The 24,389-nt window shown below is 46.3% G+C and overlaps 1 protein-coding gene across 1 annotated transcript in view; it reads right to left on the bottom strand.

Annotated features, from left to right (window-relative positions):
* LOC126544089 (uncharacterized) overlaps nt 1-24,389 on the bottom strand; it is an 88,310-nt gene that overhangs the window by 42,312 nt on the left and 21,609 nt on the right. The window contains exons 5-7 of the mRNA XM_050191291.3: nt 23,874-24,013; nt 13,455-13,670; nt 2,721-3,300 (exon numbers count right to left, since the gene is read on the bottom strand). Of these exons, the coding sequence (XP_050047248.1) occupies nt 2,721-3,300; nt 13,455-13,670; nt 23,874-24,013 (936 nt within the window). The remainder of the gene's footprint in view (nt 1-2,720; nt 3,301-13,454; nt 13,671-23,873; nt 24,014-24,389) is intronic.

The following is a 24,389-nucleotide window of genomic DNA, read 5'->3' as shown; positions in this document are numbered from 1 at the left end:
GTGAAATTTCGCTGGACGACGATGTGCTTTGGAACCGTAGCAACGATGACGATGGCAGCACTAGTGAAGACGGGTAGTCCAGTGACCATGTCAGCTACTAATAAATTTTCATTATCGAATGCGCCCTCGGGTATGCTCTCCTTTTTTCCCCTGTCATGCGACATGCGGGGTCAACTTACATTCGAGTCAACTTACAATCGTGTAAATACAGCAACACTCAAGCACAACGATAGCAGCAAACAGAGTTGGCGATTGGCGAAAATCTGATCTGCGGGCGAAGCGCGTTGCATTTTATTAATGAGTCGCCGAAAGTTCAAGTGCAATTGCTGGTGCCCGCGTGGCTTCCAGAAAGTATTAAACAATTCCCGTCATACATACAATCGGATTACAAAAATCGCAAACCATGACAATCGAAACAAGCGTGCAATGCCAAACCAAGCAAAACCAAACAAGCGCGAGTGAGAGCTGACACGAGCAAGATGATAGTACGAATACGAGCGGTCAGGCGGGTCCGCACGATACCAGTTTCCCATGCGCACGTTACTGATGGGGCTACTCTCACTGTTCGCCACTGTTGTGGCTCGAGTCTTTCATCTCCCGCTCTGCGTTAGCTCTCATTTTTAGTCTGCTTTTTTGCTTCGTTACGCCGCCGCCGCTTACCGCAGGAACGGGCGCCTAAGAGCTGTGCTCTAAAGGTGAGTCTTTTGCCGCAACAATTATCGCCAAGTTGGCACGTCAAAACTTCCAAAACACCTTGCTCAAATACACTGCTGACCCAAGCTAAATTCAAGGAGCACAAACGTAAGCGTGCCGAAGCTGCAAAAATGACAAGCATTTCGGTACTGCTCAGGCCCCACCGACACAGTGCGCATTGGCATCTCGTGCTGCAATGATATGGGCAATGCTTCACATTACATGAATGCCAACTAAAGTTGAGTCTGTCAAAATTTTCAGACTTTCAATTGAACATTTTCTCGATTGGTAGGTTTTTTCTCGGATTCTTTTCCAAGACGTATAGCGGTTCTACTATACTGTATTTACTTTGCACACACAGACTGAAAAGCTGAAGAACACCATCACACATGGGTTCGATGCAAAGTATGATGTGGAGTGCACACTGCTGACAAGCGGCTAGAAATGAATATGGCCTCCAAAAATTGGGTGGCGTGCACAGCTCAGAGACCATGAGCCAAGATGCACAGGCTTCTCAGTCTTATAGGCAGCCCCTGTGCATCTGCAGCTTCTGCCATGCTTCCGCAAAGCATCTTATACCATACAAATCATACCTCAATGCAGCATATGAGCTGTTTCTTTTTTTCTAGTCCTAGTTCGTTTGCGCAACATGCCCTCCTTCACTAATTCTCACCTCTACGACCAGTGTAACCTGTTGAGAAGCACGCCTGCTGCCTCACTTGTCTGTCGGATTTTCTAGCAGCGGCATTGCAAACGGTATTTCATCTCACACAGCTGCACTATAAGCTATACGCACACTACTTTGAGTTCTAACATAAGGCGAATGAGAGTCATTAAACATGCCACTACATCTGCTCCTACAAACTACAAATACAGTGAAACCTCGTTAAACCGTAGTTGGTCGAAGCTCGGAAAGAGTACGTACTAAACAGTAGTACTGCGTAACCGAAATAGCAAGAGATTGCCAACTTATCTGTCAAAAACTGAACTCGGAGAGAGTGTGATGAAAGGGCAATAACATGTAGTATTTATTCACTATTTATTCAAGTGTCGCGATGCCGCAGTGGCCTAGCAGTGACAACGGCCTCAAACTCAAAGCTGTGAGCCAGCTCTTCAGCCAGCACCGTCTTGGCAAACACTCGCATGGCAGATTCCTCATTGCGTTGCATATTCTCCGTGCACACGCGCGGTAACGCTGCAGAAGTCGCGGGGCGCCTTTTTCATTGCCGGGTGCTGTTCTCGTCGCGACGATTGCATTCATCAGGCTGACTTAAGGCACAGCTTCTGCCACTGTCGGGCCTGAATCACCCGTGCTGTCACTTTCCGTGTTGCCCTCATCACTGTCATTAGGTGACAGTTCGGCAACAACAGAGGCAATGATGGCGATAAGTCTAACCTCATAGCAGACATTTCTTCGTGGTTGCAGCAGCGCTGCCGAGACACTTCACATTCCAAATGTCACACACCACAGTCAACGATAGATCCCTGTCGAGTGCCAGCGCCGACTTCTTTGTGTCACATTCAATAGCACAAACGACGTCCAATTTTTCTTCTATGCTGAGCACCTGGCCTTTTTTTATATGAGCTTTGGCATGATGCGAGTCCTAGCTAGCACGACGCCACAACGCTCTCTGGCACGGCGATGAAATGATGTTGATGTGGCTTCATGCATAAACACACAGGGTGCTTGGAGGCAGTTGTTCTGATCTCTATGGCTTGTTGTTCTGCCAAGCCGTCCGACGGGGATGACGCACTGCCGTGATTGCGCGACGAAGAGTGGAAACGTGAGCAAACACTACCTGTTAACCGATACGTATGCAATGTGCTATTACGGTTTATGCTGATACAAAACGCATTATGTTCAATGGCCGCTGAGTCAGGGATTTGACTTTACTACTTGTAAAACGAAACTACTGTTTAAGCGGATATGGTTTATTGAGGTTTTACTGTAGTGTCCCGAGTTTTATCAGAACCAAAAAGGCAGAACTGAGTACATGCTGCAAGTAGGTAAGCCAGCAGTATCTCACCCTGGCTGCCATATGGCGGGTGATGCTGGGAAGGAGGTGAAGGCCCCTGCTGCTGTGGTGTGCCTGGGCCACTGGGTGGCGAAGACACTGGAGGTGGCGAGGAATGCTGTTGCTGCTGCTGTTGGGGTTGCTGCTGTGGCTGCTGTGCCTGGTTGGAATGCTGCGCCTGGTGTTGTGCTGCGTGTGGCGCTGGGTGGGGTACTGGGTGTTGCGATGGGTGCTGGCCAAGATGCTGACTTTGGGCCTGAGAGGCGTGTGGCTGGCTTGGGTGCTGTCCTGGGTGTGGCTGGCCAGGATGTGGCTGCTGCTGACCAGGGTGTTGGCTGGGATGTGGACCCGGGTGCTGTCCTGGGTGTTGGCTGGGGTGTTGGCCGGGATGCTGGACAGGATGCTGACTGGGGTGCTGAACTGGATGCTGGACAGGGTGTTGGCCAGGATGCTGCTGACTGGGATGCTGGCCAGGATGCTGGCCAGGATGCTGACCCGGGTGCTGACCAGGGTGCTGACCAGGGTGCTGCCCTGGATGCTGACCCTGGTGTTGCCCACCGTGTTGTGATGGATGCTGTTGTGCAGCCTGCATCTAAGGAATAGCAACATCCCAATTCTTTTGCAAACCCTGGTAGACTGGGAACACTCTAATGGGAGGTAGCTACTTAAGCAATTTGTGGGCAGTTATTGACCAACTTGTTTGTTAGTCTGGCTTTATACAGCTTTCAAAGAACAAAAATGCATTTTAGGAAAAATTTTAAGGCCCAGTTGACGGTATTCAAGGGCCTAACATAATGCTTCATGTGGCAGTTTTGAACAAAATTTCAAGTTTCATTGCCATGTCTCAATTGCAGAATTAAATTCTTATTGCATAAAGCAAAGCAAGAACAGGTTTGCAAAATTTCTACTATTGCACTAAACCAAAATAATTCATCACATAAATTGTACTGCAATTACAGTGGACTCTCTTTAAAGTGAAACTGAAGGGACCAGGGAAATTGGTTCTGTTTAACAGGAGTTCCATTTACTGAAAGACAGAGTTGAATACATTTGCATGAATACAAAACCAACCAACCATGAGAATGGTGTTCCGTTTAAAGGGGCCCTGAACCATCCCTTGGGCTTGGTGAAATAACATGGTCCGTGGGGTAGCACACACTGCGGTGAACAGTTCAGCCAAGTTTTGCTGTTGTACGCGGTGAGTGGAGCTCGCAAGTGGATCGCAAAGTCACCTTTCGCTCAAATGCCCTTTTCTCAACGGAAGTTCCCATCTTCACTCTCTTGTAGACGCACTATTTTATCATTCTCTTAGATGGCTGCTACTGGCCGACAGCCGAGATCAAGCTGCGGTCGTTTACATAAATACCGCGGCCGCTGCGGGGTGCCGCCACGAGTCCACTGGCTAAGTGCACTGCTGCTTGCAGAGGACAACCGCGTTTGGCTGATGTTTAGCACATCGTAGGCACCAAAAGCGGAACCGTGGCACCTATGTTAACATCAAAAATTAAATTTGAACTGTTCACCACGGTGACATTTAGAAGGCAGAGCATTGTGGGCACACCCCACTTCGTCGTAGCCTTCGCAGTGCAAGGCATTGAAGAAGGAATGGGAGCACAGTGAAGGCCGTGTTTGTCTCAATAACTCCGCTTCTGCTGAACGCATTGAAGTACTTCTTGCAGCAAAGTATTTCTGAAATAGCCTATTTTCACCTCAAATGCCTTTCTCCACTTCGATAAAAAGTGCTTGAGAGCCCCTTTAAGTGATTTCCGTTTATCGAGATTCCACTGTAATTGCAGCAACAGTCCACCATGCAAGATTTTGTGCTAGCGACCTCATGAGGGTTTTCTATAGCCATTAATAAATGTGCAGCTTGATGTTAAATGACCAGTCTATATATGCCTTAACCCTTAAGTGCCCTGCCTGAATATACTCGTCTGGCTGCGAAGCACACTTCTGACCATGCCCAAGATAATTCACGAATGTGAAACATCCAGAAATTCAACTCTGAACAATGAAGAAATGTAAAAACTTGTGAACCCTGATTCAGAGGATCTTGATGCTAATTCCAAGTTGTCAAGGAACAATGACAGTGACAAAGAGGCCATGCTGCCCGAGGGATACTGATTATCCCAATTAAATCATTACTTAGCAAAAGCCAATTTCTGTTTGAATTTTCAGATTTTCATATTCGTAAAAAGTTCAGCGACATATCGCCAACAAATGACATTTAATTTAAAGCTTGCTGATGAGTACTTAGACAGAAATTGAATTTGTTGCACTAAACAAAAACACCCTGCACCCAAAGGGTTAAGAAGTTTGCCCTAGTGGTGCCATGTGCCAACTTTTTGCCAAGATTTTTGTATAGAGTTGCCGACTGATAATTTGGAAATGTTTGATTATTTGGACAGCTCCTTGGCCCCACCATGGACCACATGGCCCTAACGTTTAAGGACCAACGAAATTTCGAACAACTAACAGTGCGCCATGCATTAATTTGGACTCCAACTGCATGACCATGAGCAATATTTATGGGGGGTTTTGATGTATGGATGTATGGTCAGCATGATTGTTGGCTATGTCTCTGCACAGTTTCTTTGAAACTTATAGCGAAGCCTAGTCATCTATAGTGGTCACCACTGTGCCCAAACTGCTGAGCAAGCTGAGCCACTAATCACAAAGGCTGCATATGTGATTTCAGGGTGTCTACCAAGTTGAATTTCCAAATTCCCCGAGTTTTCCAGGTTTTCCCTGAATGCCTTTGCAAAATTCACGAGTGACATAGAACTTTGTTTTATGTCAAGACAGCGGGCTGACAAGCATGTTAAAAAATTAAAAAAAAAAAAAGACTTAATCCAGTTTGAATACCAAGGAGTAATCACATGTGAGATGCTCTCTCCGCAGTTGAAAAGTCAATCTCAACTGTCCCGACATACTCTCAGCCCGCCCACAACGCCTCACTGTTGCATTTCACTGCTTTAAAGAGTTTATTTTGGTTTGGATGAGCGACACCTGCATCTTGCTGTCAGCCAATACTTTGTTTTTTGAGCTCAAGTTCCTTCAAGGAAGTGGTGGCAGACCTCCTTTTCCATTAATTCCTCAATTCGTCCTTTGTGTCCTCGCCCTCCTTCCGCCATGCGTTCGCTCTGCAGACCATTTGAAGCATCCTCTTGGTCTGTTGTACCGTCAACGTACAATTTTCCAGACTCCCTAGGGGCCACGAAAATGTCAGAAAAAAATCAATGCATGTCTTTTACTGCCCTTAATGGCTCAAATCGCCACAGTCACATCCGAAAAAGCTCTGAAGGCCTGCCAGTACACTTATTAGGCATATCGGTGCTCGTACTGCGACAGGAGATTCGTATGCACGCATGTATAATTAGGGAATACATACTGTATCCGGTGACAATTGCCCCTTCACACGCTTAAGCTTCACTGCAATACTTCATGTATGCTTCATTACGTAACATCTTTGTATTGAGGCGAAGTTGACTTTCGGGAACCGGCATTATGCAATATGTCGTGCTTTCAGAGCTTCGAAGCCAACCGCGAAGATTACGAAGGTGGAGTCGGTGCCATTGGTGACTGCAGCGAATTGATTTACTGAAAAACATGGCACCGAAAAGCAAGAAGTTTAATAGCAAACGTCGAAGCAGCTAGGCCTAGCGTTGCCGAAGTGGTGGATATGCTTGAAGCAAGGAAAATACAAAGAGGGCGGGTCACGTGACAATTTTGAAGCCTAGTCATAAAAAATTGAGGAATAGGATGATGGGATATAGGCCCTCACATGATAGGCAAGCGGTAGCTTTAGTCAACTCACTTTGAGTCTGTTGCAGGGGTTTTGGAATATGCGCACATAGTTGGTGTGGAAAACGCACACCGTGGTTGAGTGAAGGAATTCAAGTGTGTGAAGCAGTCGAGTCTGTGTTATATCAGTGAGGTAACGTACTGAACCACCACGCGGTTCGCCGCTTAAAAGGAAACTACTGTTTAAGTGGGTGCGGTTTAATGAGCTTTTACTGTAATGTCATTTGCAGATGGAAGCCATTGCGATGTGTTGGAAGACTACAAGGCATGGGAATAATGACAGTGTATGTCGAAAATATGCCTTAACATATCCATTTTTTATTAGAATTATTTTTGAGCCTGATGGTATTTATCTGAATATCCTACACTACGGTTATGTGAATAGCCAAGAGGGACTTTCCCACTAGGAATCTAGTAATTGGTCAACAGGCACCATAGCCAACATGGCAGAGCAGGACGAAGCTATTGAAATGCACTTTCTCACCGACCAGATATGAAGCATCGTTGTTGCCTATATCTGCAAGTATGCAAGATGCACCAATGGAGACAGACTGCTAGATATTAAAACAAACACCCAGGCAAGTGAGCTGAGGGATATTAAAGAGCAGCCGCAAGCCAATGCTTTCACAACTGTAGCAACATCCATGTTTATTGGGAACGGAGTTTCCAGCGAAATGAGTGCTGCTTCGAACAATGCATTTTACTTATAGCCACAAAACAGCATGATGCAACACGTTCAGAGATCACCCAGCCTTGCTTGTTCAGTGAACAATGCTACCTCTTTGTTGTGGTGCTGCTCACAGCAGATGAGACACTTCTCAGCGTTGTGTGGCGTTCTGTCCTTGAACATACATGTGAATTCCACAACTCATTGATTTGCATTAGATGCTAAGCATAACTGTATCCTGTTCCTTTTTGTTGAGAGCTTGGGTGCAGGCCGAGCTAAGGCCATTGCAACAATCAGTCGTGCTCACCTTCACTGCACTTTTGCTATGGCGCTTCGCTACAGTTTCTGTACTGAGCCTAAACATGGCCGACAAGGCTCTCAACAACTTCTCTGGGAACGAAGATACAGTCTACTCCCGATAATTCGAAGCCGCTTAATTGGAATTTTTGGTTAATTAGAAGTGAAGTACTGGTCCCGTCAGTTTTGCACGTAATCCTATGGAAGGAATCGCTCGATAATTCGAAGTCCTCATCCAGTAATATTGTTTAATTGGAAGTTAATTTTCAGCCGGGATCCTCGAGGTGACCGTCATTCCTTGGTAGAATGTGCATTTTTTTCAAGTGCTGCAACAGCTCCATGTTCCGCGTTGGTGTCATCGCCACCGCAGCCGTCCGCAAGGCCGCCCTTCTTGGAGCGGCGCGATTATTCATTGCTACGGCTGCCGTAGCCTCTGCGATCAGCTCCAGCGGTGAAGCGGCTGCTGCGTGTCGCCGGAGCTGATCGCGGAGGCCACGCGGATGCCATAGGTGCACGCAGCGCTGCATACTGGCAGTGGCAAGATTGTGCGAGATTAGGCTTGCAGCGTGCGGCGCGCGCAGCGTATGTTGAGGCGTGTGCTGTGGCGTGTGTTGGTCAAGGGCCTTTGTGCATGTCGCTCGTTGGCTAGGTTGTTCCGTGGGTGATCCTACGCTTCGGAATTGACTGTACATAGTCGCACAGTTGATAGCCATGGCAAACCGTGGCTCTTATCGCACGCTTGACCTGGCAACAAAAGTCGAGGTTTTGAAGGAAGTTGAGAAGGGAGGTGCCGCTAAACAAGACATAGCGCGGAAGTACGGGATCAAGCCGAACACACTCTCAAACTACATCAAGAACAAGCGCACAATAATGAATGCATTTGAGAACGGCAAGTTCAAGATGTATCGGAAGCGAATACGCACCGGCGGTTACCCAGAGTTGGAGAAGGCTCTGCTGGTTTGGATTAGGGAGGCCCGGAGCAACAAACTTCCTCTCAGCGGAGACATCGTTGCGATGAAAGCCCGAACGCTTGGAACAATATTGGGGATCGATGACTTCGTTTCGTCAGATGGATGGCTGACGCACTTTAAAGATGCCATGACCTGGTCTTTAAGAGCGTCTGTGGTGAAAAAGCGTCCGTTAACCAGGAAACATGCGCCATGTGGAAGGACGGAAAGCTGCGTGAATATCTCGGCGAATACAGACCGGAAGACATCTTCAATGCAGATGAGACTGCACTCTTCTATCGGCTTCTACCAGAGAATACCCTGACATTCAAGGACGACGACTGTGCTGGGGGCAAACGCAGCAAGTAGAGGGTGTTGGTGCTGATCCAGCAAACATGACTGGCACGGAACGATGTCACTTACTTGTGATCGGGAAAGCTGCCAAGCCGAGGTGTTTTAAAGGCATAAAGACGCTGCCTGTGGACTATGAGTCGAACAAGAAAGCGTGGATGACGGCCGAAACCTTAAAGAGCTGAATAACGAAATTGGACCGCAAGTTTGCTTCTTCGAACCGCAAGGTGTTGTTCCCTGTGGATCACTGCAGTGCTCACGTGAATGTGCCAGCCTTAAGTGCAATACACCTCGCATTTGTGCCTGCAAACACAACAGCTGTTTTGCAGCCAATGGACCAAGGCATCATCAAGAATGTTAAGGTACTGTACAGGCGGCACCGCTTCGAGCGCATGATTTTGTGCATGAATAATTCCGCAAAATACGAGGTGAGCCTGCTCAGTGCCATTCACATGTTAGCGCGAGCATGGGATCGTGTGAAGCAAGAAACAATCGCAAACTGCTTCAGGGCTTGCAGTTTTGTGACAGCTTCTTCGGAGGATGCCTCTGCAATTTCATCGGAGGAAGCATCAACAAGCGAGCTTGACAGCACTGATTTTGGTGATGCTCTCGGGGACGTCAATTTTGAAGATTACGTCGCCGTAGACAAGGCGGTTGAAACGTGCGGTGCACTAACGGATAAAGAGATTGTGGAGATTATTTGTCCCCAGGAAAGCGACTATGACGTTGAAGTGCCACCTAAGGCTGCCGATGCAGCTGCGGGCCTTGCTCTCGCGGAGCGCTTCCTTGCCGCTGAAGGTAACGCGGAAGAAGCGTTCCGCCACATCTACAGCCTGCAGAACTTGCTTTCAGCAGCGCGATTGGGCAAGAAGAAACAGAGCAAGATGACCGACTGTTTTTCTTAGGGAAAATACTCGATTTCGCTAGCAACAAAGTGCTGTTTTTGTGCTCTGTGCTTAATTGGAAGTTCGTTTAATTCGAAGTTTTTGCGGTCCCCGTGAACTTCGTATTAACCCTTTCGCTGTCGGACCTTTCTGGCCGTGACGCACTCCCAGTGTCGGCTTGGTTTCAGGGAACGAGCATAACAGGGAATGAACATCGCAATTTATTTTTGATTATGATTGGTATACAAATAACGTAGTCAATGCTATATGCACATTTCAGTGTTCTGCAGCTGCTGTTAGTAAACATCATCATCATCATCAGCCTGACTATAAAATCCGTTCAACATGCGAATCTGACGATGCGGAACCCTCTTCCTCGAATGCGACTCTGTCCGAGTCCGAATCCGAGCTCGGCTCGTATTCTAAATCGGAATTGAGCCACCGCACCAATGAGCAGACAAAGGTCCCGCGCGCTCAGCCATCCGAAAGTAACCGCGCGCTGGGAGGATGCGCTTTCAGTCGCCCGCACAACGGAGAGAAATGGGACGTTGCGTGATCAAGAAGACAGAGGGAGATGGAAAAAGGCTAAACAAAGTTCGAAGGGCTTTACGCTTAAGAGGAAGCTTTAGCTCGGGTGCTCCTATCTAAATACATGTAAAAGGAGAATTCGTTTTCCTCGGCAACCACTGCACCAAATTTGACGGGGTTTGCTGCATTTAAAAGAAAAGCTTAAAATCTAGTGACTGTTGGTTTTGAATTTTCGATTTAGGTCGTCAAATTTTTATAAAAATTTAGCGAAAATCGCAAATTTTCAGAAAACGAAACTATCAAGTTTACAACTCTGTATCTCAGCAAGGAAAAATGATATCGCAATTCTGTGAATTGTACCTGATAGCACATCTAAAGCGGACAAAATTGATATGTTACACATGAACCTCAAAAATTGGAGTATTGTGTAATTACACCTTTTGCTGAACCTTTGTAAACAACGTAACAAATTCACGTAAGATGTAAACTGACATATCAAATTTGTCCGCTTTGAATGGTCTAATGGATGCCATTTACAGAATCGCGATATTTGTTCTTGATGCAGAGCTATTAGCTTGTAAACTTCGTGCTTCTATTTTTTTCAAACGTCTGGATTTTTGAAAATCCTTTTAACAAAATTCAAGCCCTAAATCAAAATTCCGCTTCCAACAGTCACTAGAATTTAACTTTCTCTCTCAAATGCAACAAATTTCATTAAAATCGGTCCAGGGGTTATCTCAGAAAAACGTTTTTGCGTTTTGACATGTATTTGAATAGGCCGCGTCGGAGTTGGGCCCGAGCTAAAGATTCCTCTTAATGCTGCAAGTCGGAAGCGAGGGTTCGGCGAGAGAGCGAAAGCAGCAATCGAGTCACTCTTTTCGGAGAGGCAACGGCACGTGCGCCTGAACTTGACGCGGCGTAGCAGACACACGAACAGAAGAAAAATAAAAACCTTCAAACCAGCGGAGATGGCAGAACAACCCTTGAACCCATAACCACACGCGCACGACGCATGATCCAGCGAACGCGGAGCCACCGCGCCACTCAGCAAAGAGAAAGTGGGGAGTGGCAGTCGCACCGTACTCTTCAATACATGGGTTAACACAGGTCGGGGAGAATATACGAACTTGTAGAAAGAGTCAACAGATGGCGTGGCCAATTCAGGAGCGCCAGCTTCGCGCTCAGGCGCGAAATTTTGAACGCACGATAGAGAACGTACCGGTACGTCAGTGACACCGTGGGGGGGAAGCGCGATGATGTACCGGTACGTCCGTGACAGCGAAAGGGTTAACGGGAGTCGACTGTAGTACATAAACTTTTGGGGAAAAATAAGTAGAGCTTTCCGAAAATCACAAAGCATCTAAAAATGGAGGCATTTTACATCCTATATTGTATTGCCTACTTCTTTATTATTTTATTTGCTGGCGGCCACTCTTTGGTGAGAGTACTCATTCAGAGAAATACATTCGAATGAAATGCCGAATTCGTTGTATTGCAGAAATCGTTTTCCTCTAATGACACAGAAATGCCCGTGCAGCACCCGAGTGATGACATGAAATGCAAAGGTCTTCAGATACAAATCACATTAAAATGTTTTTGTAAAACATGGCTATTAAATCGAGACAGTCTTGGGGAACTTTTTCGAGCAGTTCCAAGAGGCTCAAGCTCCACCCTTTATGTTTGTGCTGACGAGGGCGGAGAGGTAAGTGCTGAACAATGAATGTTACAATGAATGTACTGTGCTAGCTGAATGTGATCATTCAGCTAGCACAGTACAGTCGACCTTTGTTAATGTGCCAGGGGTTGAAGATTTGGTAGATGCATTTACTGGACTTTCGTCTCCTCATAAGCAACAGCGCCACAATGGTGGAGAGACTGGCCATGATTTCATAGCGATGCCTTCTGGCATCATCCATTGTTCACGTGGCTAATCCCAGTGATAAGCTCATTCACTGAAAAACATGAAAAACTTGGAAAAAAAAAACCATGAAAAGGCATTGCGACAGAATTGCAGTCACAGGCTGTATAGGTCGGAAGCAAGCATATGTGCATGCAGCAACATGTTGACACACTTAGGCCATATTCTTGGGCGATCACTTTCAAAGATACTGTTGCGGTATTTTGCATGATTAGCACCAAATGAATCAACCGGTGACAACGTTTCTGGTACTGTGATATTACTATGCTTGACTCTGTACCAAGAATGCCATCACTTGTAGGCGCCAATGTGTCTTGCACTAGTCATGTGCAATAGACAATATGCAAAATTCAGAAAGAGTTTTCCACAGAGCTACTTTCCCTAACGTAACTTTCCCTACCGCAATTAAAGCTGAGACACGTCTTGAAACCTTGGACGGTGTGGGGAACGGATGGCGGCAGGAATAACGTCACTGACCCGCATTCTGATACTTCAAAGATTCTAGCGTGAGGGGGAGTCAAAGGTGTGTGGAGAAGTGCACTTGTAGGTTTTGCATATCGTCTATTGAAGGTGCCAAAGTAAGAATACAAGAATATGGCACACATTTTTTTTTACCACTTGTGGAATAAAGTAACTTATTTTCTGCTGAGTCTGGTATTTCGGACTCCCGATCATGCAGACATTTTGGAGGTCGCCGTTGAGCACGAATTATCGTTCGGTGTCCGTATATCCCAATTGGCAAGAATTTAACTGGTGGACATTTTTTTGGTTTCAACCAAAAACACACAACCATATTTACACTTCAGAAGAGACAGCAACAGTGGCAACCTGTTGGACTGGCCATTTCTCTTAAGGCAGAAGCAACACTGCTGCACAAGATGTTCTTATCGCACCCTTGAGCTATGATGACAAGCAACTACATGCCCAATGGCCTGCAGCTGCACACAGGTGCAAAGCAGGCAGACGCTCGTCATCATAGCTCTCATGTGGGTTTGTACACAAGAAATGCTTGTGCTATGGCAATGTTTCTAGCTTGAGAAAATCAACTATGTCAGCCGCAATTATGGTGAGCAGCAGTACAGGACAGTGAGCTAGACACCAAGAGATGCACATGGTATGGGTACTACAGTTCACATTCCTTTACTCATTCCCACCAATGGAACATTACTTGGGGTAAATGCATTTCAATAAATGAGCCCTGGCTTCCAGAAGTTGCTCACTCACAAAACAGAGTAGCGCCTACGATAGCAGCACCACTGCATGACTTTACGCCCACACTGAGTTTGAGCAAGTTCACTCGAGAACATTTGTAACTGCCAGTGCATGTTTAGAGCCAATAAATGGCAGTACCTGCTGCTGAACAGGTCCCTGCGGACTGGCGGCATGCTGAGGCATTTGGTGGCCTTGGCTGGGCTGGTGTGCTGAGCCCATGCCAGGCTGCATGGCTGATGGGTGCGAGGGCGGCTGCGGCATGTGCTGGCCACCTGGTTGTTGGCCCATGTGTGGTTGTTGGCCATGCTGGTTCATAGCAGGGTGCTGCTGTGAAGATGGCTGGTGTTGCATTGGCTGCAATGGCCCCCAGAATACACAACAGTCAAGCACTATCAGCAGACCGAACAATGAATGAAAGTGCCACAAGGCCAACATTTGAATTTTTCTACAACCTATATCAGGAGAATGAAGAAGACTTGGTGATTGTATCATTCGTGAAGCTCTTAAATTTACTCAAAACAAATACAGTAGAACCTCGTTCATACATTTTGGGGAAAAAAAAAAGAAAACAAGAGGGAAAACATACTAACAGAGAAAACGTACGATCTGAAGTAATAAAAAAATTTGACATTCAACTATTGTTGACATCTACGTAATGCAAAGCGTTGCGTGTCGAGATGGTGGTGCCCCGGCAGCCAGAGATGCGTTTTGTTGTTTTCCTACAGCATGGTGTTTTCAGAGGGCAACGGGGAAACCGACACGAAATCGAGCTAATAGGCGATGCTGGATGCCACCAAAGCAAAATGTGATGACCACATCGTGCCGCCTGCAGCAGGGTATGGCGGCACATTTGGATTATCGCCTACTAAAGGCGTGCAGTAAGCTACCAATGGCACTACGAACCAAGCGCTGCAAAACAGATAGGTGAAGATGCTTATCATAATAGGTTTAGCAGCGATAGCTGTGAATGCGGCATGCGACGACCCAGGCGGAGATTTGCTGGTACCGGAATAAGAAACTACTGCACGCTGTCGTTTTAACCAGATGGGCGGCTATAAGCTGTTCTCGATTGCGCGCACCTCGCACCTTTTCTTTTTCACGTGGGATCTAGCAGCCGGAAAATGTATAAGATTGCAGTCTGCAGCAGGGAAAGGCGGAGTGTTTGTTATCGCCTACCAAAAGTGTGCGCTACGCTTCCGGCGGCACCGCGCACCGTGAAACATATGTGAAGATGCTTACGGCAATAGGATTGATAGTGATAGCTGTGAATTCTGCGTGCAACGACCCCAGAGAAGATTTTCTGGTATTGAACTGAGCAACTGAGTGCGCGCCGGGCAGCAGATATTCTCGATCGTGTGTAACTCGCATTTTGTACTTTACATTGGATATAGCGGCCGGAAAACATTTATGATCGCAGTTTGGCGATGTACTGAACGTTGCTGCTGAAAAATGCGGCACGTTTCCGCTAAGGGTGAACGAATATCTTAGCTACGTTACAAGCATTGGCGCATGAATAGGGTACAATTCTAAAGTATCAGTATAAACGTGGCCACTATCGTTGCCGATTGCGATTTATTGTGCGCCCACGAGTGCAGGCGAGAAGAATCGAAAGGCACCCTTTATGTTGTTGTTGTTGACCAAAACCATTATGAAGCCTACAAATAAAGTCGAGACAAGTTTCGTTGTAGCGTATTTTTTTTTCATGGAAGTGCGGAAAGTGATGAAAGGAATGAAACGGGACATCTGCTTAAGAATGTTGGGTGCGTGCAGACCACTTGGTATGTCTTCAAGAGTCATTCGCGTAGCATTCGACAGATGGTAAGCGCGATCATCATTAGCTAGACTTGGCACACGACATATCGCTGCGACAAGTGCAGGGTGCGATCATTACGCGAGTGCGATCATTGCGCGAGTGCGATCATTGCGCGAGTGCGATCATTATGCGAGTAAATACAGTAATTTGCATTCCAAGAATGCCGATTGCCACTATTTTGTTGAGCCTCAAGTGGGCCATGTGTGTACTGGTGGAGAGAAGCTAGGTCACAAACGTCTGCATGGAGAGGTAACTGGAGTTACTGTGCGCCGGCTCAACAGCTCACTGCATGCAAAATCTTGTGACAAAACTGCCAAGTACGCATGCTTTCATTGCAGTTATAATTGTTCTTAAATTGAGAACTGAATCAAACAAATGTGACTTAAGGCTCAATGAAAGAAACCTTAATGAACCTTTTATCCACACTGTGGCAGCAGCATATTTGAGACTACAAAAATTTTTCAGTCACGTGTTCTTGGCACCCAAGCTTGCCAAAACATATGTTTTGTCCAGTAATCAACAACACGTACATGCAAGGTGTCTACCAAGTTGACATTTCCAAATTCCCTGAGCTTTCCAGGTTTTCCCTGAGTGATGCAGAACTATGTTTTATGTCAAGAAGGGTTGAAACCATATTGCCCGATGCTGTCACTCTAGTATGCATATGAAAAAAAAAAAAAGACAACCTAATTTTAATACTAAGGAGTAGTGTTTATGTAATTCAAAAAGAGAATAGAAGGGAGGGGTTAGTAAAATGCACAGCAAATAAAATGTCTTCGAAAAAAATTGCATATCAAGTCGGACATTCTCAAATACGAATAAAAAGGAGATGCATACAGAAGCAAATATTTTCAAATATGAGCTATTTCTATCAACTGATAGCGAGCTCAGTGGTCTGAGGCCCGAACTTTGTCACAATTGAGATTCTCTCTCAACAGCTTGTAAGCCTCAATCTCGACTGTCCTGACATACTCTCAGCCCGCGCACGACGCCTCAGTGGTGTGTTTCACTGCTTTAAAGAGTTTATTTTGGTTTGGATGAGGGACACCTGGATCTCAGCATCAGCCAACACTGTTTTTTGAGCTCAAGCTCCTTCAAAACGGCAGCAGCACGCTTCCTTTCCCGTTCATTCCTCAATGCGTAGGTCCTTTCTGTTCTTGTCCTCCTTCTACCACTCGTTCGCCCCACGGATCATTTGAAGCATCTTCTTGGTCAGTCGCACAGTCCACGTCCAATATTTCGAACTCCCAAGGGGCCACGAAAACGTCCAAAAAATCGGCCAGTTGGAAAAAATAAATGCATGTCATTTACTGCCCTTAAGGGCTCAAACCGCCACAGGCACATTCGAAAGCGCTCTGAAGGCATGTCGGTACACTAATTAGGCATATCGGTGCTCGTAATGTGACAGAAAATGCCAGGTGCACGCGTGCATAATTAAGGAATACATAATGTGTCCCGTGGCAATAGACCCTTCGCACGCTTGTTATGCTTCACTGCAATACTTTTGCGTATGATTCACCAAGTAGCATTTCTGTGCAAAGGCGAAGCTGACTTTCGGGAACCGGCATTATGCAATGCACCGTGCTTTCCAAGCTTCTAAGCCAATCGCGAGGACCACAAAGGCAGAGTCCATGCCATTGCTGACAGCAGCGAATTCTTTCAATAAAAAGCATGGCACCCAATGGCAAGAAGCGTCATAGCGAACGTCAAAGCAGCTAGGCCTAGCGTTGCCGCTGTGGTGGCTACGGCTGCCAGCGGATCTGCGTGCGAGAGCGCCGGTTCGAGGCTGCGAAGTAATCAAAATGGCAGCGGTGGTGGCTTTGATTAATGCCGTTTCGGACCTGCGGTCACAGCAAAACGTCCGGAAAATCGGACGGCGAAGAGTTCTTGCGTCCGAAATTTCAGATGTTCTGATACATTGACTCTATGGGGTACGCGGTGGTGCCGCGAAGCTGTCCAAATCATCGGGAATCCGGAAAGTCGGTCGGTGACTACACTGGCAACTCCTCCAGCCAACGACAGGGCGTCAGAATAGATTCGTTACGATTCCTCTTTGTTACTCGAGCCAGCATTACCGCGACTTTCAACCCTTTCAATACAATTACAGCTAATTTTCCCTGATAGAGGCACAAATTCCCTGAGTTTTCCCCAAGTTTTTCCAGACTACTCAAAATCCCTGAGAATTCCCAGTTTTCCCGGTTGGTAGACACCCTGACATGTATTTAGTGTGTTCCAAGTATTACCGTTGCAGCAATGGTTTGCATGTTACCATTGTAGTAATGGTAAAGGGTAACTCTGTGCTAAGGTTTGTTACTGCGATCAAATTTGATGTAAACCTGCAAGGTGAACATAGAGCTCTTTTGGCCGCTTCCACTGGCTCCATTTACAGTGAAACCCCGTTCATACGTTTTTCACTGGACCGAGGAAAAAAAACGTAACAGCCGGGAAAACGCAACAGTGAGGAAAGCTCCGAAAATGAATGAAAAAAGTGCAGCTTCCACTATAGACTATTTCCACAAAAAAGTCTACAATGGTGGCTTGCCGTTTCTTTCGCTTGCTAGAAATCACCACACGCTTCTCAATAGCCTGGAAGGCCGCATTGCTGTCAGCGTCGCTGTGAGGTGTGACGTACCTGCGGAGGAGGTCCAGAGCCGCGACGGCTTCTCCAAAGCTAGGATTTGGCAACTCCCCGGCATCATGCGGCTCGTGCTCCTCGTGGTCACCGCGCCACGGCAATGGCAACAGACGAAGGAATATCCGCGGGAAATGTTGCCCTCTTTGGCGTAATCATGCTAATGTGCTAACGATTGTTTAGTATTGCTACGGAGCGCGCGTGTCCGAGCAGCCCGGTTGCGCGCAGCCAAGCGCAGCGCGGCGTGGTTTCGCGAGAAATGTAAACAAGAGAGGAGAGCTGGCCCGATAGGCGGAGCAACGCCGTGAGCAACGCCAACTTCCGGCTTCCCTTTAACTATAGCTTCACAAAGAGTGACGTCAGGGCCTCTCCCGAGTTTCCTTCCTCCGTGAGTCGACTCCGTGCATCCAACAAACCATCCGGTGACTGTAATCACAGTGATGATAGTGAGAGCATTTTTCACGAATGGCCACCTAGTGGCGGCCTCTCGAACTGGCGTGCGGCTTTTTGCAGCCAGTTCCATAGCCAAGCCCGGCCAAGCCCGGTCAAAACTCGTCAAAAGCCAAAATGGCGGTTGGAGTGCGTTGCCTTTAGCCCAGGCGGGTTCGGGTTGCGACGCATCATGCGGGAACGTTTTCGCAGCTACTACGTAACAGCGGGGTTCCTTATACATTGGATCCTATGGAAGCTATGCCAGGACCGGATGAAAACGACGTAGCAGCCGGAAAAACACAGCAGTGAGGAACGTAACAGCGGGGTTCTACTGTATACAGTAAAACCTCGTTAAACCGTACCCGCTTAAACAGTAGTTTCGTTTTAAAAGTAGTAAAGTCAAATCCCCGACTCAGCGGCCATTGAACATAATGTGTTTTGTATCCGCATAAACCGTACCAGCTTATTGCGTACGCATCTGTTAAAACATAGCGTTTCCACTTTTCGTCGCGCAAACACGGCGGTGCGTCATCTCCATCGGGCGGCCCGGCAGAACAACAAGCCTCAGAGATCGGAACAACGGCCTCCAAGCACCCTGTGCGTTTGCGCGTGAAGTCACATCAACATCATTTCGACGCCGTGCCAGAGAGCGTGATGGCGTCATGCAAGCGAGCACTCACGTCATGGCGATGCTCGGATAAAGAAGACGCCAGGTGCTCGGCATAGAAGAAAAATTATACATCGTCCGTGCTATCGAACGTGACACGAAGAAGTCGGCGCTGGCACGCGATAGGGATCTGCTGTTTACTGCGGTGTGTGGCATTTGGAATTCGAAGAAGTTGCTCGGCAGCGCTGCTGCGACTGCGAAGACATGTCGGCTACGAGGTTCGACTTTTCGCCATCATTGCTGCTGTTGTTGCCGAAGTATCGACTAGCGACAGTGACGAGGATGACACGGAAAGCGACAGCACAGGCGATTCAGGCCCGACAGTGGCAGATGCTGCGTGTTACGTCAGCCTCATGAATGCAATCGTCGCGACGAGAACAGGGGCGCGATAACGTAACTCTATTGGAAACGAAAAGTATTCCGAACTTCGGCACCCGGCAACGAAAAAGGCGCCCCGGTACTTCTGCAGCATTGCCGCGCGCGTGCACGGAGAATACGTAACGCCAACGAGGAATCTGCCATGCGAGTGTTTGCCGAGGGGGTTGGTTGAAAAGCTGGCACGCGGCTTCAGTAAGTTTGAGGCCGCTGTTGTCGTGCTAGGCTGCCACGGCATCAAACAAAAATAACACTTTTGTCGAGCGATGTGAATAAATACTGCATGTTTTTTCCCCTTTCATCGCACTCTCGCCGAGTTCCGTTTACGACAGGTAAGTGGGCTATCTCATGCTATTTCAGTTACAGTACTACGGTTTAGTATGTACTTTTTCCGAGCTCCGGCCAACTACGGTTTAACGAGGTTTCACTGTATTAACCGGTCAAGTTTCAGTGGTGCTCATTTTATATGCATGAGCAATGGGGTTTGATGGTAATAGCAGCCGAGGAAGTGTTTCGAACAAGCCAATACGTGTATTGTTTTAAATAAATTCTCTAATTATCACCCCACTGACAACTATGAAAGTTATGCTTGTTAGAAACTGCAGCATTGCAAATTTATTCATTTCAAGAAACACCTAAAGACTCTCACAATGAGGGTATTACATAGGAAAGTGGAAAAATTACTTGAAAAACTACAGAAGCATGATAAATCAACAGTCAACAAGAATCAGAATGTCGCGGTACAACACTCAATCAACCATATTGAAATAACGCAACATACCGTATTTACTCGCATAATGATTGCACCCCTGAATTTTGTCGTCAAAATTCAATTTTTTTTATTTCCCGCGTAATGATCGCACCCCGAACTTGCCGCAGCGATATGTCGTGTGCCAAGTCTAGCTAATAATGATTGCGCTTACCATCTGTTGAATGCTACGCTAACGATTAAGTAGATGCCTCATTTCATTACTTTCATCACTTTCTGCACTTCCATGACAAAAAGAGGTACAACCAAACTTTCCTTTGTTATGTGTAGGCTTTATAATGGTTGTGGTCAACAACAAAAAAGGCGCCTTTCGATTCTTCTCATCTGCACTCGTGGGCAAGCAACAAATCGCAAGCGGCAACGATAGTAGCCACGTTCACACTGATACGTTAAAAGTGTACCTTATTCATACGCCAACGCTTGTAACACAGCTAAGATATTCACCCACCCTTAGCGCAAACGTGCGGTATTAGGATAGTAGTGAAGACAGATGCCGCAGTTTTCGCAGCATGCCCGCCATGTGTTTCTATGTCACTGGCAGCTAAGCGCGCCCATCTGTTTCTGCCCCCTCAAAGTGGACATGGCTACGTTATTGCCGCAAACTTGCCGATATTAACGATATTATTCATTACTGATACGGAAAAAACTGTTTCAATGCATGTAATGTACTCACGAGAAGAAAAAAAATCGCGTTCGGCGCTTTCGGCTTGCTCAGCTGGCCGCCATTTTGCGTTTGCGCGTGAAGTCACATCAACATCAACACCCGCATCCGCCATGCGGATGCGGGTGTCCCGCACCTGCATCCCGCAGCAAACGAGGGCCGAAAAATTTTTTTTTTCGCAGGAAATTTAACCCGCGTAATGATCGCACCCCTGAATTTGCGTCAATTTTTTCTGACAAAAAAGTGCGATCATTATGCGAGTAAATACGGTAAACAGCAAAAAAAAGACAAACACATAGTGGTGAACAGAGCAGAACTAGAAGAAAAACTAAGCATCACTTTTTTTTATTAAAGTTCATGAAAATTAGTCTCACTTATTTTAGTTGCGATTGCAGGATGCAGCCAGTTCCACTCAATAATGGTTTTGGGCATGAACGATTTGGCAAAATTTGAAGTGTGACATGTGATGCATCTTGAACGGATGGTCGCGGCACGGAAAAACGGCTGAGGGTGAGTGAAAGAAATCGTCCTGAAGCAACGTATGATGGTACATTTTGTGAAAAAGAGTTAAGCAAGCAAGTCTGCGACGATGGGAAAGGTTATCAAGATGCGCACAAGCTTTTAACGCAGCAACGCTAATGAAATGAGAGTTATGTATCTGAAGAAATGAAACGAGCAGCACAGTTCTGCAGGGATTCAATGTTGATGATGTAGGCTTGATCCAGGTCCCATATGGCTGAAGCGTACTCGATTTTAGGCTGGATTAAGGTAATATAAGCAAGTTTACACACCTGCACAGGAGCATGTCGAGGTTACGATATAAGAGTTCAAGAGAACGGTTAGCAGCTGCTAGAACCAAATCAATGTGATAGTTCCAGGTTAAGTCAGACTGAAGGTGAACTAAATATTTGTAAGTGGAAGCTGTCTCAACTGTTTTGTCATTAAGAGTGTATGTGGTTAGGATGTGGTAAGAATTCCTTGTAAAGGAGACATTTGTCTTAGAGTGGTTTAGGGTCATTAGCCATGATGAACACCGAGTGTTAATTGAATCAAGGTCATTTCGTAACGACTGGTGGTCAGTGTCACTTTTAATGGCTCGGTACACAACACAGTTGTCAGCAAACTGTCTAATTTGGGAAGATACACAAATGGGTAAATCATTAATAAATATTAGAAAGAGCACGGGACCAAGCACGCTTCCCTGCAGTACACCAGATGTGACTTGAGCCATTGAAGAGTTAGAACTTTGACAGATGCGAACTGAATGCAGGATGAGAGGAAGTCTTTAAAGGGACACTAAAGGCAAATACTATGGCAAGCTAAAGTGATAGATTGGTTCCCTAATACCCGAAAATCTCTAAGGTGTCAACATTATCGCGAACAGAGCCTTAATAATTATGCAATTGAGGTAAATGCAGGACATGATTAGAGACTCCCCCGGGACATTTCAAGCACTTGCCCAATGACGAAAACATTCCTCAGTTAAATTGTGTCATTAGTACTCAACTACTCGTTGCAAAAAACATCCTTGTATTGTATAATAAGGTGAAATAAAATGCTACTTGTCCAGTTCTATCTCATCTTTAGAAAAATGAACCCATTAAATTACCCTTGAAAACGACGCAGGCAGTCTAAAGGTTTCGTTTTTGCATGACACTGCACTGGTTTTGTGGGCTAGCGAAAATCGCACAAACTGCAAGTAGCCGAGAATTCAACTATCTGTCTTGGTTCGGTACCGCCATCTGTCGGACAGCGTTTTACTCACCGACGGCAGCAAAGGGTAGTGATAGCGTATGCAACGTCACCACTACCCCGGTTGGGTGGAAGGAGATTTGAATTTCGAAAAAGGTATTCGGATTGTTCAGATGCAATTTTCTCGTAAACCACGTCTTTTCTTGGCACGAAACAAGCATTGCAAGGTTTCTGGTATGGCATGTAAACAGTCCCCGTTGACTTAGTATTTGCCTTTAGTGTCCCTTTATAATCCGTGCTAGAACTTGAGGGCGAATATTGAGATAACTTTGGTAGTAGTCTATGGTGGGGGAACCCCATCAAATGCCTAGGAAACATCAAGAAACGAAGTGTCAACTTGAATCCTAGTGTCTATTAAAGTAAATAAGTTGTTAGTAAATCCAGCAAGCTGTGTGTCACAAGAAAATCCCTTGCAAAAACAGTGTTGATATTTAAATATGATGCTGTGATCTTTGAGATGATTAATGATCTGGCTGTGTATGACATGCTCAAGGAGCTTTACCAGTAATCCAGTAATTACCAGTAATCGCACAGAAGTACACTGCGCAAAACAGACAGCATAATCTTTCTATGCAAGCAACAGTGTTCAATACCTGAAAAATATGCATGATTATTAAGCGCATTTTTTGTGAAAATCGCTAGAGGAAGATTAAAAAAATGTGCAGGACAGCCTATTGCCTTGATGCTTTCAAATGGCGAACTAGGTAGAAGGCTTGAACCTTATGTTGATGCCACTTAAGGTGGCGTCCTTTTGCATAATCTTTTTCCACTATGCTCAGTGTACAATGGGGTTGGAGCTACGACAAACTTAGTCTGCGATTGCTGCGCTTCAAAATGCACAATTGAGAATTCAAGATACTAATTTCACGAGGTGAAATTATACTGTCAGATCTTCCAATTACAAAACAACTCGACTTTCTGTTTCCCTTTAAGCTTGCACATTGAGGATCGGTTCATTAGATGCGCACTACTCATTATACCAGCCTCAGCAATTTCTTGTAAGCCTGAGAAGCATCCTTTATTTTCAAGTTGCTCATGCTGCTAGGCCTTGCACTGCCAAGGTATTGAATCAGGTCACTCATCTCGCTACCAATCGCATTGCTTGCAGAGACTATATGCCACTCATCCCATGCTTAGTTTGTAGCACTGTCTGTACATACTTTGGCAATGTTTCCTCTTGGCATGCATTAACAGTGGCGGTCCCAAGGGGGGTGAGCAATGGTGGCCATCTCACCCTGGCACGATCTCAAAAAATTGGCATGATCTTGCCTTTTATATGAAACCTGTTGTTATGCGACATGATGCACATGAAATGCAGTAATAAGGTAGACCATTATCCCAGCATTTCCTGCGTTTTGTTGTTGAAGAGCCCAAAATGAGGTGAGACAGAGCCATAACACAAAGTGCCTGGTATGAAGCAAAATATGCTTGGCGTCCAAATAAATAAAAGCCTCACCGATTGGTGGTGCGGCTGCTGTGCTGGCATAGGCTGCTGCTGACTGACCATACCGGAGGATGGTGGAGGGGGCCCAGATCGCCCATAGCCCGACATCCCATGGCCCCCCATGGGAGGCTGCTGTCCAGCTCCAGGCCCGCCTTGAAAAGACTGACAACTGCAGCCCAACTACCATACTACACAGGGTGAACACTACAACTGCCTAATCAAGCAAGTCATCACCGGAGACTGCATAATAAACTGCAGCAGCCAGTCTGTGCAACATTCCACATAGCTTCAAGGCCAAAATTCTATAAATCACAACTTTTACCTAAAACGAGGGTGGTCAATCTTTCTGGCTAATGGAGAACCCAACCAACCTTCATATAGTGCAGAGGAACGCTCCCTATCTCCTCATGCGACGTGCTCATCCACTGCTTCTCCCCGAACATCGCAATGAATTCATGAAAAAAAAAGGGCAAGAAAAATAGCACAAAAACTGTACGTTGCGCACCTTGTCCTGTCCGCTCTCATTTT

Source organism: Dermacentor andersoni, chromosome 1, assembly GCF_023375885.2.
Source record: "Dermacentor andersoni chromosome 1, qqDerAnde1_hic_scaffold, whole genome shotgun sequence".
In the NCBI taxonomy this organism is placed as follows: Eukaryota; Metazoa; Arthropoda; class Arachnida; order Ixodida; family Ixodidae; genus Dermacentor; species Dermacentor andersoni.
This window is presented reverse-complemented; position numbering and strand designations above follow the sequence as displayed.